This window comes from Anas acuta, chromosome 3 (assembly GCF_963932015.1).
Source record: "Anas acuta chromosome 3, bAnaAcu1.1, whole genome shotgun sequence".
In the NCBI taxonomy this organism is placed as follows: Eukaryota; Metazoa; Chordata; class Aves; order Anseriformes; family Anatidae; genus Anas; species Anas acuta.
This window is the reverse complement of record NC_088981.1, coordinates 34316350-34331211: the sequence shown is the minus strand read 5'-3', so window position 1 is coordinate 34331211 and position 14862 is coordinate 34316350. Positions and strand designations below refer to the sequence as shown.

Genomic DNA, 14862 nt, shown 5'->3' with positions numbered 1-14862 from the left:
TTCATAGAAACTAATTATAGTTTGAATTATTCCTTTCTTGACTTTGCTGAGAATTAAGACACTTTAATATGAAATTTGCAGGACAACGCACAAACACCAAGAGCACAAAGGCTGCGTGTCAGTGAAGGGGACAGATATTCTGAGTGATAATGACAATTATTCGTGGATATCTCCATCTTCTTGATAAATCAGAAAACTTTCCAGATTTAATTGCATTACTTGACATTTGCATTAAGTGATAATCTATTATTATTATGTTTTAAAAGGGTCTACCTCAAGGCTGGTGTTACTGAACCACATCAGCATCCTACCATACAAATATACAAACTAATAGGTAGTATGGTGATGTGTACATCGTCTACTCCTCCCACCCGTGACACAGACCTGTGGTGCCTTTCTGTTGCAACACTGCCAGTCACATTATAGACATTAGATTCCAGCAACATACTTTTCACGTGAGACACCAAGACATAACAGTGCAATGCATAGTTGTGAGCTTTGAACATCAGTGCAAATACTACATGGATAACACCATCTGACATCTACCAAATTCACAAAGTCCTATCCTAAGAAAATGGTGGCTCTGAAAAATATCTGGGGGACAATCTCAGCAGATGGGATTGCATCCAGTTTTTCAAAGCCCTAATCAAGATCTAAACAGGAGAATGCCACAACAGCCTTCCCTAATCCACCTTGAATCTATAGATATTTAAACAGCAGAAGAGCAAGTTTGCAGCATCTCTGCAGTAATTGTGGCTTGCAAGGATCACTGAGGTTCTCCATAGATTGCTTTATAATCTTGACACCTAATTAACCTCAGTTAACAGGCACAAATGTAAATGTCATTACTACTTTACTCAGGGGAAATTTGGCTAGCTTGAGAAGGCAGAAGAAGCAAATTCTATACAGCTCCTTGAATAAAATATACAGACGAATTATTTATTAACAGAATCAACACTATTCCAGTCCTAGACTCCCAACATGCAGCTCTTTTGGCACATCTGAATTTCAGTCTTACAACTCTTTCTCCTGCAGCTATTCAAAGAAGATCAGGTATCTGACAAGAAAGCGCACTCACTTATAGGGTGTGCTTATTTAAGACACAAGCTGAACTCTTTCTGACTTTGCTTGTCCTCATACAAAAAATCCTAGGACTGGTCTTTTTTACCAGATTAACTGGCTACAAAAAGGTCTCTGAATTCTGGAAATGTTAATGTCTACTTCTGTCTGTACTGAAGCAGTGCTGAAGATGCCAGAGACTGCCAAAATCTGCTCAAAATAAACTCTGCCATATTATTGTTTACAGAATAACTGACCAAAAGTCTTTGAACACCACATTGTGATTATGAAACCTATCAAGTGTATTATGAAATACGCATGCTGACAGTTCAGCTAATAAAGTTCAACTTCAAATGACAGGGATGGGGCTTCTGAATAATAGGCTGCAATAATTATATATATTATAGATGATGAGAAAGTAATGGATCTGCCAAGTCAATATCTTAACACCCTACTGCATAAATAAGCAGCAGGATCTATTTTCACCCTAGCTTACAACATTCTGCACCTGCCCAGGTGTCTGTACAACTATAATTAAAAAACAAAAAAGGAAAGGAAAAATGAAAAATAGGCATTATCCATCCCAAAAAAATCTCAGCAGTTTTATACAGGACAATATCAGGATGGGGTAGGTAAGAGAAGAAAGCTGTGAGAAATTTTGCTCCGGAATCCACCATTTGGTTCACATTTTCACAGTGTTCACTGTCCCTAATAAGCAGAGAGAAGAATCACTAGTGGGGCTGCAAATGGAAGCTACCATGTCCTGGTAACAACATGTAGAAATCAGTCTCTTCTTTAGTGGGTCGGAGATATTTTGGTAATAGAACAGAAAAACTCAGGCAGTCATGAAGTCCATGAAGTAGCAGTTACTATGAAATGTGACACCAGGTATGTTCCATGCCATCTTTCCTTCTTCCCTCACCTCAATATGCAAGCAAGTTTTCATTCTTGCAGACATATGCTATAGCTAGCTTTGCGTTGTATAATATTTTATGCAAAAACAATTTCAGGGGAGAGAAATGTGTGAGGAGCAAGAGAGGCTTCCTTCATCTTCACTTGCTGATTAGAGATTCTTCTTGATGGAAATTTGCCTCTGTAGGACCAGAGCACTGCCCTCCTGCTGAGACCATTAAATAAGGACATATTCTGCATAGAGCATTTTATGACTGATGAATTTGTTTATAAGCTCAAATTTCAGATGTTTCATATTTCTTCTCCCAAGCAACAAGTGATAGGACAAGAGGAAATGGACCCAAGTTGCACCAGGGCAGATTTAGGTTGGATATTAGGAAAAAATTCTTAATTGAAAAGGTTATGATACGTTGGAATAGGCTGCCCAGAGAAGAGGTTGAATCACCATCCCCAGAGGCATTCAGAAGATATGTAGATGTGGTGCTTAGGGACATGGTTTCGTGGTAGACTTGGCAGGGCTAGGTCAACAGTTGGACATGATGATCTTGGAGTTCTTTTCCATCCTAAGTGATTCTATGTTTCTGTTCTATGTAACCTGACATCACTGGCTTCAAGTTCAGCTTCTGAGACAACCAGGCACACAAACCAGAAGGGCACTACTGCTGTCAGAACTCCAGACCCCTTTCTTTCTCTCAGAACCCATCCAGGACAGTCTGACTTTACCAGCTGGTTAATGTGTGAATGCAAGAAATACGTGATCAGTGAAGTGAAATTAGGGATAAATAAACATGACCAGATGTACAAAGAGTCTCAATATGGAAGATGTGAGAAGAAACGATGAAATATTTTTCTTCCTAAAAAAAGAAAAATCATGAAAGAGTTTAATGCAGAAGACCAAGTGCAAAGAGAATTAAGAGAAACTCCTGACTGATTAATTTCCTACCAATCTCAGTCTGGACGCAAAGCCCATTTTCACATCCTTGTCTGAAACATTTTTCACTCAAAATTGGTAAGAGAAGGCTAGTATAATGCATGCATCCTGTCTTCCTTGCAATCAAAATATAGATTTTGACACCCTAGCCAGGCTACCTGCCTTTAATAGCTTCATTCCTTCAGCATATTCTTCCTCAGAGCAAGTCTGGATTACCAAGAGTTGGAAGGAGGGGAGTTATTTATTTTTTATGGCAGTTTCCCTGCTGCAAGTGCAGCTGGGTGTAAAATTACCATAGAAGTTTGGAGGATGTTTAGCTTTTTATTAACATTTTCTTCTTAGTCTTTAGTGCTGAAAATTGTCTCCTCCTGTCATTCTTCCAGCCTGGAAGTCGTGCATAGTCACTGTGGGAGGTTGACGTTGTTTTCCCATTCTTCCCTCCTCCCTGGCTCTAAATGTGAAGAGGTCCTGTTTTCAGTAGCTGCTGAAAGATGCACACAGAGGCATTATGGCATTGCTGCTTTTCTCCAGAGACCACGCAGCACTGACACAACCGCTTGAAGTCAATGTCTAGCTCAGTGACTCTTCGCTTGGGCTCAGACAAGAAGAACAATGAGTTGGTATTCTGGACATCCTGATTAAGAGCAGTCTGAACATCCCAAGAAACAAACAAAACAGAAAAGAGTAATCACCTTGACCTCCTTAGTTTTGTTTTCTTTCTGCCTTTCTTCTACAATTTTGTTCTCTCTAGAAGGGGAGATCCATTGGTTTCTCTTATGCTAGAGGAAGGAAGCACTGGGTACCAGCACTGCATAGCAACAGATTATTTTTCCCCGCAAGTGATAATGACTATCTGAATCAACATCCTGCTTAGCTACCATTGTGCTGACCTCCAGACCGAAGGAAACAACTCATCTACCTGCTCTGCCATTAGCTTATTAAGACACTTTACAGAATTCTGTTTGTTAATGCTGTTACTGTTTCTGTTTTCTTCCCCCTTCCCTCAGCTGTGAAAATGCCGTAAGCCGTTGTTTTTGCAGTAAGATGTGTGGGACTCGGGGTCAAAACAAATGTATTAAAGTCTTTTTTACAAAGGAAAAGAATTCAAGCAAGTCATTTTCCACATTAAATGAATTAGGAAAAACATAACATGGCTACCCTAAAGCCAACTATTGCATGAAATCTTGACAAGGAAGTGGCCATTACAGGAATACAGTTACCTTACAAGCAATCAGAAATGTTTAAAGAATCTTACCAGTATATATGATATCAAAATAAATGACTCGCAATTTATAAAACGTTATAGTTTGCTTTGGTCTATCAAGACTGTATAACTTCCCTAGCTTTTGCAAAGTACAGTTACATGAGGTAAACAGATATATTTTCCCCTCATAAAAAACTTCTAATAGCAAAGACAATTACTCATTTGAACTGGTAATAAATGGAGCTCCATCTAATAACATTAAGAACTGACCTGAAATGTTAAAAACATTATCATATAGCAAAAATAGATTTGGGAAATATTTATTAATTTTTGTAACACCTTTTACTGTCTGTTAGCATTTCCTAGGAAAACACAGAATAAGTATGGTATCTTTTACTTATTTCTATTTGAAAAGCAGTTTTACCCTTCCTGTGTTTTGAATTGAAATTAAATGTTCATGTTAGACAGGAAATGGGAGAAGTACATTTTTTTTAGTTACACAGCTACGTGGATTTTATTCCACTGTCAATGACAAAACATAACACTGTCTAACATGACAATTGAAAAGCTTGAAGAGAAATATGTATTGGGACATTTCTGCATGCTTGAAAGCTGGTCCATGTATTACAGTTTTGCTTGGGGTTACCCAGAGAATTAGTTCTAGCTTCTTGTTTGTTCTGAGACCTGCTGTTCCTCAAAAGTAGTACAACAGGGCTAATATCATGGCCAAGAGCATGCACAAACACTCAGACAGACAAAAACCTTGGAGAGAATACACAGTTTATTCATATGTACTTTTGAGAGAAGTACAAGTGCAACCATATTTTATCACACGGGGGATTACAGAAATTACTCAGACAGCAGAACACCATATTGTCTGTGAGTGCTCATGTCTGTAAGTTCAATTAGAAGAAATAACATGAAATGAGTAACACCCACTAAGTTTGTGAACAATACAGATATGAAATCTTAACACGTAAATATTCATCAAAAGATGAGTAATGAACAAATTAAAAAAAAAATCATCCTGAAGACACTTCATTAACAGGTCAGGGTATCAAATCAGCTCTGACACAATCAAACAGATATTTTTACAGTTGATGAACCACAAAGAGCGGGATGCTCTCAACTCAAACAGGAATCTACTGTCTCTTTGAAGCAAATCATTATGCTGAGGCTGTCATACTGCTCAAAAAATACCTAAGAATTCACAGCAGAAAGGGACCTGGTGAGGGACCTGGGCACCCAAAAACTGGAAACACCAGTGAAGAAGCAAGAAAACAGAAAAAGCATCTTCATCTGTTCCCAGAAGTTGTTAAAGACTGAACTGTTACCTGTTATAACTGATCTGGGAGCACTGAGAGCTTCACAGGACTGCATAGCAGATGTTTCTGCATTTGAAGACAGAGAATCAGTGGCAAGGTTTGCACACACAGCCATGGCTGGAGTAGCAAGAAACTACACAGAAAAGGACTGAATGTCACTGGCAAAGCTATTCTATCTAGGAAGTCTGGATGAAGACCATATAACCAGTGTCAATTTCTGACACTGCCACTTATTTCCACAAATTCATCCAGAAATTCTGCATACAGTAGCAAAACTTCCACTGTAAAGGAAGAACAAAAGCAAAATGGCATCTTCTGTTTCTTCCCTCTGCTTTTGAAAGAGACAAACTGTAATTAGAAATGATTCAGATCAAAACCATCCTATCCTTTGCTTATAAAACAACACAGTACCCTCAGGATTTGGCTGGATAAAATTTTGCACTGATTTTTTTTTTCCTTCCATTTCTTTTTTTCTATCTACTCTCATGACTTCAAAGTTTCAGGATACTCCCCCTTCTTTAAAAATAATAAGAAGAAAAAAATATCAAGGGTAGAGTGATCAAAACATACCTAGTTCAATAAAGTGAGCCAATAAGAAAGCTGGAGAGGGACTCTTTATCAAGAAGTGTAGTGATAAAACAAGGGGGAATGGTTTTAAACCGAAAAAGGATACATTTGGATTAGATATAAAGAATAAATTCTTCACTATGAGGGTGGTGAGGCACTGGCACAGGTTGCCCAGAGAAGCTGTGGATGCCCCAACCTTGGAACTGTTCAAGGCCAGGCTGGATGGGGCTTTGGGCAACCTGGTCTGATGGGAGGTGTCCCTGCCAATGGCAGGGGGTGTGAAATTAGACAGTCTTTAAGGTCCCTTCCAACCCAAACCATTCTATGATTCTTTGGTTATATAAAATGCTTTTGCTGTATGCCCTATATTAAACAACAATGGAAGAAAAGGATTTTTTTTTAACTAAAACTCTTGCATTTAGTTATTCCCATCAGTATGTCAGAAAGCCCTTACTCTTCATGTATCTCTGTTCAGTATAATTGGTCGAACAATTCACAGTAAGCCATTTATATGTACTTTACCAGTGGATTACTTCACTAATAAATATTCACAGTTAGCAAACCCATACAAACAGGACAGTCAAAACAATTTAGATGCTTAAACTAGTATCTATGAAAGCACTTGCAGTATTTACCCGGATTTACTTTAAGCCAGAGTGAGGGGAGGCAGGAAAAGGGGAATAAAGTGAAAGCAATAAAAACTTTTGGAGATAATTTCAAAAATAAGATCAGTCTTGAACACTAATACAATTACATATAACCAGAGAGTGGAAGAACCAGAACTTTAGAATTTCTACAGAAGGCAGCTCTGGCTGAAGGAACTGACTTTACACTATCACAGTCCTTAATCTCAGACACACATGTCGCACGGTATATGCACCCTGACGACTCTTTCACTTGACATTTGTTATTTGCCCTGCTCTTCCCACAAAAGCAACCTGAATACACCCTGCTAGCAGCCTCTTGTTTGTCAGCCCTATTGCATCCCTCTGCTCATGCTGCCAGCACATCTCTACCTTTGCTCCTGACAAGATATACAATATCACCGCAATTTTGCACCACAAGTAGCTAACACGTCACTGAATGTAATGAGAAACTGCCAGGAGCTGAAGCAGGGCAGTTCAGAACAGCCTTTGCTCACCTGAAATCACCCATACACCTCATGTATTGGGAAGCTGATGTCTTGCTGGAAAAGTATCATGAGCCTGTCACTGGCTTGGGTTGTTTCTGTGATACAGCACAGCCCCAGCATTATGAACCTACAGACTCTATCTACACTGCAAGCATCCAGGAGCTGTGCTGGCCCAGCCTAAGCAAGATCAAGGATCCGGAATAAAAAGGTAATGAAGTGTGGGACTTGAACTGGGCACTGCTACAATAGACACACAGTATTTTTTCCTGTTATACAATCTGCTGGTACATGCAGCCAATGGTGGACATAAGGAAAGATCAACTTACCCCAGCCAATGCAGAGATAAAGACGAAAAATTCTTTGCTCAGAAAACACTGAAAGTACCAGCAGCGTGTACAGGTACATGCCTTCCACCAGCAACCAGTAGTAGTTTGCAGCCACACAATACTGCATCATCACAAAGACCAAGCGGCAGATGAGGGATTCCTGTGATGGAAGAAAGCACAGCCCAGATGAATGCAACAGGGGCTACAAGAAAAAACAGACTAACCCAAAAGTTGTTTTTGTTCTCCTACTCTTACTTCCCCCTCAAAACAACACTTGCTAAATTCATCACATTTGAGTACTGAAAGGACAGAGGCCAGCACTGTGTGCTATACAGAGCAGATAGACAGCATTGCTCCTTAAAAAATATATATATATCTGCATTTTCCTTCAATATGCATTGGATTAAAATTTGAAAAGCAGCACAGAAAGATGAAAAGAATCACAAATGAAAGGTAGTGTCCATATCAACTGCAATCGGTGAACCTTTTCACTTCCCCAAATATTCCTTTCTGCAGCTGAGAATTTCTCTATTTAAGAGCAAATAGTGCATTCCATAATGTTAACTATCTTCCAAAGCAAAAAAAAGAAAAGTAAAATTGATAGAAGCACAATACTTTCCAGTGCATCACATTTAAGTGCAAAGTCTCTCTTGGCTGGTAAATTACAGAGAAGTGGGCAGCCAGGCTTTAGATAAGGGTGAAACTTGATTACCTAATTAATATATCTATCAGATCTGATGAAACCACTATTGGATGAACCATGTGTGAAAGTACATAGGTTTTTTATTTTTTATTTTATTGAAAGGAGGAAATGACTGACAATTTATTGCGAACATTTCCAAACCCTGCATTTAGTTATTATTAGCATTACAGTGTTATTTTCTGCCAGCCAATACGTTGCAGATGCAAAGAAATCAACTGTCATAAGAGATTCACTCGTCGTGTTGGCACTTAAGCCTTAGGTCAGAAAAGGATGGGTGGATGGGCACTAAGTATGTATTAGAATACATACTTTTTATGACCTCAATCATGTATTTCAGCAGCAACCACTGCACCCATGTTCTAGAATCACAAGAGTTATACATGTAATGGAAATCCCTTTCTTTAAAGATTCAATTACATTTTGTATTCCAGATCTGAAGAGGGAAAGGCATGCTTTCATCATATTCACAAAAGAGTTGCATATCCTCTCCATTTGATTAGAAGTATTTAATTAGTTTGTTGCTCCAAAGCTTTTCTAAAATTAAATTTGCATTTAAATCAGATGCATCCCTTTTTTCATCATTAAAAGATTATAAAGATCTCCAAGAATGACCAACTAATTTGGTCATTATACCAGAGGGACAGTCTTATCACAAAAGGTGTTGGTTTAGGAAAATGAATACCTTCTTGTCACTATTGAAGAACAGAACCTGCAGCTTGGGAAGAAGAAATGGTCATTTGTATATATGCCAAAAATCCACCTCTTTGTGTTTGTTCCATGTAGAAGGGGAAAACCTATCACAGGCAAACATGTCATGGCACCAACTACTCTCTAACTAAACCCAGCTTGCACAGCCACATACATTATGATACAAGATTCAGAGAAACTCTATGGACTGAAGAAAACAGCATTTTGGACAAGCCTCAGTGTACAAATTGAAATTACCTGCTGTGATGCAGACACACCACCGTGATGACTCCAATATCCTCAGAACCACCACAGTGTCTGCCCCTACCTGGAAGGAGATAAGTCCTTCCCACTGGTGCTCTTGTGTGGCTGTGCTGTACATCCACTTCACCACTGAGTCTTTAATGAAGACGGATATAGCACGGAGGATAAAAGAGGTGAAGAGGTTCAGGTGAATGTAATTCCTTGTGCAATGCAGATGTCTGTAAAAAAAGGAAGAATCGGTCATGATCCACAAGTGGTGTAAAAACTGCAATATCACGGGTAGGAGTGAGGAAGGGAACAATGGGCCCTGTTGAAAATCATGAGGTACCTGAGGAAATCCCATAACTTAAGAATGGCTGCAGGTATTTCAAACTGTCTTTGGGAAGAAATCACTATAAAGGAAAAGATATTCAAAACTTTAAGCCCTAAGGGTGAGTGTCTGAGGGAAGGGAAAAGATCACCACATTAGGAAAAATTATTTAAAAGGTTTAAAAAGTGTAAAATTAAAGTCATTTTCAGAAGAAATATCTGAAAGGACTAAAATAATAATAACAATAATATGAAACTTCACATAATGCTGTATCTAACCTCTTTGAATTGACCCTGATGTCACTGCACAGGTTTACCTTGGCAAAGCTCAGGAAATATGCAGCAGAGCTTCTGGTTGTGTTCAAGCATCCCTTCCCACAATGAAAAAAATAATAAATTAATTAATTAAAAATCCACCTGTAAATTACCAATGTGACAAGAGAAAAACCTGTATTCAAATTGCCTCCCAGGGGAATTGGAAGTATCTTCTGTGGAACTAAAAGGAACACAATTTTCACCTCTGCATTCAGAATTGAAAACAGAGAAAAAATCCTCTTGAATTTCATCAGCTAGCTGCAAAGACAACAAAATTGCTACTTGTTGAGAAGAGCACATCAAGGGATAGCAAAGGAAACTGCAGTCATGTAAATGGCACCCAGCTGCAGAGTGCTGTCAGTGTTTTACCAGCTTCACCCACAAACGCTTTTCTTCTAGCATTGCAAGGATACAAACTTTGCTTCAAAGGAAGCTACACTGGATATAATTCTTTTTTTGATGCTAAAAAATTCAGATAGCAAATAAATCAACCAAAAAACAAAAACAAAAACAAAACAAAAAAACAAAACACGAAAAACAAAAAACAACCCAACAAACAAAACAACAACAACAAGAAAAAACAAGAAAAATTGTTCTAGAAGAAGTTTAAGAAGTTTCAGTGAACTTCTGCTTTAGATGTTTGATTTTATTGCTCTATAAATTTGGGTAAGATAGTCCATGTCTATTTACTTGGTCTCAAAGCTATCAGTTTTAAACTAAGACAAAGGAGAACATATATATATATGTGTGTGTATAGTTTAAATATAATTTTTGCATCACTTTAAGGTCACAGCCTATTTCAAAACTTACCTATGATAAATGTTTATTTTCCTTTAATTTAAAACTTATTTGCTGCTGCCCTTCAGAATTGCCATGCATTTAAATCCAATTGACAAATTTATGTAAATTAGCCAATTGAAGAAAATAGTTTGCAAGTAGTTACAGACTATTTCTGCTGCAGGCAATGCAAGTTATTCAAATTGTTTCAGTCATTAAGTTATGGGGCTAATTCAGCTTCACTGAAATTACAGATTTTTCTTTCATTTCTTTCAGAAGATGCAAAATTGGACACTAGAGATATATTGCTTCCTCTCTTGAATCATTATTAAAAGCAAATATAAAGGTTATTTTGCAGTCTAAGAACTCATTAACTCCTTCTATTGCAGAAGTGGATAACATCAGTCTTTTGGTGCCACCGAATTAAATTTCTATCCTTATTTGGTGAGGTTGCACAGCTACTGGGGCCACAAGCATTTACCCACATAGGGGTAAATTCTTAAGTATTTTATGGGATCCAGGAAGAAGTTGTTTCCAGATTGATGATTTAGACAGGAAAACACAAAATGGTTTGATGGCATAGTTGTAAGAAGACTCTGAGCCCCATTAACATCTCTGAAAACTCATTTTCAAAATCAGAAATGCACACTTGTGCACATTTCTTCCAGTCCTCACTTCACAGTTAAAGGAAAAAATGCTAATGTATCTCTCCACAAACAGTCAGAGCATCTAAATTCTCTCTCTTTTACCAGTCATCTGCAACAGAGTTGCTCTTTGTTTCCTGCCAAAAACATGCACAACCTTCCTTCAGTATATATACGATTGTGCTCTGTGACCTTTACATTTTGGCTGCTAAGATTATTCAAAAAGTGTCATTGATGGGTGAAACAAGGAGAAAGCTCTTATCCTGGGAGACATTTGGAGAATTCAAGACCATATGCTGTTCAGTCGGATGAGTCCCAAAGTTGCACAGCTACTACATGAACAAATCATAATTATCATCACACAGCACTCAGAGGGTGAGCATGTCTCTACATTCCTGCAGTCATTTTAAATCTTTGAGATAGCCTTACACTTCTCCACTGGAAGGAGGGATAATACAATGCTAAAAGGTGTTGCGCAATAGTATAAAACCAGGGTTATTTTAGTTTTGGAAATTAGAAGCTGAAGGTACAACTGATCTTTTCAAGTATATGATGGGTACATACACTTAGGAGGGAGGAAAGGAGAGGGACTGCCTTGCTAACAGAGTGCTGCCTCCAGGGCAAATGATCATTAACTGGCAATGAGAAATATTAAGTCAGGGAAGAAAGTTTCTTAAGGATCAAGACACATAAGTTCCAGACCTGATTTCAAGAAAGAGTAACCGAAAGATGGGGAAATATACTTCTTCAGAGGCAGCCTCATCCAGCCTGTAAGAGGGATGATGGGACCTGGATGCACACAGCAGCAAGGAGCAGGACTTCATGACAAATAGTTTTCCCTTCCACACCAGATTAGGTTCATGTCTTAGTGTTTTCTAAATATCAGTCTCCTGTGCTCAGCATCCCCACACCATAGGAATTTTGGACTGAAATAAATGAGATATTTATTGCATTTAGAGAAGGAAAAAGAGAGATTGCTCTGTTGGAGCAAGGTTTTTTTTTGTTTCGTTTTGTTTTTTTAACCAAACCTACACAATGTAGCATCAGTACGTATTCAGCTTGGGAAGGCTGTTCAACCAGCAACCTCTTACTTTTGAGGTACCTCGTGCAATTCATTGGTGCATACCAGGATGAATCCAGCATGCCAAACTGACCAGGTGACAGCAACGTATTTCACAGAAAATTTTCAGATTTCGTAATTAGTTTCCCTTCCATACTGCAAAAGAAATAATTTCCAAAAGTTCTCCAAAAAGAGAGATTGTATAAAAAATCCATTTCTGTACTGAAATACACCATACACATGGTTGTTGAGAAATGACTGAGACTGAGATTTATGTTCTGGGTAATTCCACATAAAGCAAGATGTAAACCTCTGTCCTGAATGACCTCTCACATTCCATACCAGTGCCCCATGTCCAAGTTGACAACATCAGGGAATGTTGGAATCTCTCTTTTCCCATCTCTTCCAGTGGCAATTTAATTAGAATCAAAAATATATATATTAAAAAAATCCAACTGAAAAAAGCATATCCACACGCATACTAGTAACACTACAAAAGCTTAGGATTTTTTCTTGCATTTTGAGAAGAAATGATGGTAGGAAAGCATGCAGAGGCAACACAAGATAGAGAAATAAGGTGATGGAAGAACGGAAAACTCAAATGTTTCTGTCAGTCTGATACTATCATATAGAAAAACATAACACCTTTCTCCACTCTCTTCAGAGCTTCGCCAGTTACCTGAATCCAAGAAGAATGGCAGTTGCAATTACAAGGGCAGAGAAGGAAAGAGCATATCCAATGGTGTATATGATGGACAAATTCAGGAGCTGTTCTTCTGGTGCATCCTGAGAGCATATAAAGGAGAAAAGTAAAGGAGAAAAGTATATATTAAAAAAAAAAAAAAAAAAAAAAAAAGCAAGGGGGGTTTGAGGGGAGAGACAGAGCTCATGGTCTTCAGTTCTTTCCTCCCAATTGCTTTCTAACTTTTCTTAATGACACCCAGAAGTCATTCTCCCACTTTCAAGTTTAAATGCATTCATCAAATAAGTCTTCCATTTTTCTTATGTTCTAAGGAAATAAAAATTTAATCTGAATTCCCCAGATGCTCCCAGGTGTTCAGTCAAACAGTTGGACTTTGCAGCCAGGCTAGAAAATAGATCATGTGGTATTATTTGATAATAAAGTTGGAGAAGCATGAATTAACAGACAAGCAGGTGTTAAACAGATGGCAGGAAGAACAGACACAACTCAATTCTGCAGTAAAAATGGCAAAGCTTATGTTTTCAGACTTGCACACTTTGAGCCAGTCACCTTACCGCTGTAATGGAGGTGTTCTTTCAGTTATATTTAGAAGTAAAACAAGCCAGGTCCCACTTGCTGGCTCTGAGGCAAAGTGTGCCTTGCATTCATATAACTAAACTCTTCTCTGCCCCCAGATTATCCCTCTTCTTCCTCAACTATACCACCTCCTGGGAATGGACTCATGAACTACACGTTACAGCACTGCCTGGGAGTAAATGAACTGATGCAAGCCAGAGCAGCAGGGATGCTTGCACCCTCCCGACAGTCCCAGTCTCAGGCTGCAGCTCTCTTTGGATTTCCTGTTGAAGGTGTATCCACTTCAGCCCTAGCTTGAAAGCGCTGGACAAAATCTTTAGGGAGAGAACTGTCTGAAAAGCTATGGTCACGTCTGAAATATAACACAGGCTTGTTGTTTTGACTCCAAGACACTAATGTTGTCTTATTCTGGCCCATTTCTAAGCACATATCTTTGTCTGAAGAGATTCAGGCATTTTACTTCCCTACTTCAAGCTACTGAATAAGCAGATGACTCCCGAGATTTGTGCCGTACAAAGGAATATATTCCTTGTACTTCAAGAATAAGTACAGCTATTTAGATGCATTTTGCACAGCTAGGAGAATTTAATGTGAACATACAAGCTGTTCTTCAGGGATTTGATAGGTTAATGTTTTAAAAGGAGTGATATGAGAGCTGTCTTACGAAGAGAAAAGAAATATCTCTTCAGTGTCAAAGCTCAACAAAAAGAAGCTTAGGCAGACTACTGAGGCCTGACAATTTAAAACATCTCATACACAGATCAAAACCACATCTCATACCTAAAGAAAATCACGTTATTTTATAAGGATTCGCTCATAAACCCTTGGGACTGTTTTAGCTACTGTTATAATATGCAGTAAACTTATTAAAAAAAACTTGTCTTTGTGCACAAGAGGTATAGTAAAGTAGGTTATTGGGGGCTCTATATACATTAGCTAGAAAAGCAAACACAGCTATTCATATTTGGGAACTGGAACCATGCATGCAGGTTTTCAAAATCCAGATCAGCTCATAGAAATTTGGAGGTAGGTTCCAAATGACCAAGCGTTATCATTAGGTATCTGTCTCCTTGGTATGACCCAAAACAGCCCTGGAAGAAAGCATAATGACAAACCAGGAAAAGTTAATTGATCAGGCTTATACTAGCTAGTATGATAATGTTCTCTGCTTGGGTACCCCAGAATGTGCTATGGACATGGAATAAGACTGTGAATTAAAGGGAAAAATTAAATCTTATGTATTTGGATAACTAGAAATTATCTCTTCCCATTTTCTCCTAGCTTGCAGCCATCTATTCCTCCTGAAGAATGAGACACTGAGTTCCACGTACTCCAGAGGACACACCCTCTTGGGACGTGGCACTTGGG

The 14862-nt window shown here is 38.4% G+C and overlaps 1 protein-coding gene across 3 annotated transcripts in view; it reads right to left on the bottom strand.

The window, feature by feature from the left end:
- GLP1R (glucagon like peptide 1 receptor) overlaps positions 1–14862 on the bottom strand; it is an 89617-nt gene that overhangs the window by 17611 nt on the left and 57144 nt on the right. For all 3 annotated transcript variants that reach the window (XM_068676578.1, XM_068676577.1, XM_068676579.1), the window contains exons 5-7: positions 12895–13001; positions 9175–9328; positions 7457–7616 (exon numbers count right to left, since the gene is read on the bottom strand). In XM_068676578.1, the coding sequence (XP_068532679.1) occupies positions 7457–7616; positions 9175–9328; positions 12895–13001 (421 nt within the window). The remainder of the gene's footprint in view (positions 1–7456; positions 7617–9174; positions 9329–12894; positions 13002–14862) is intronic.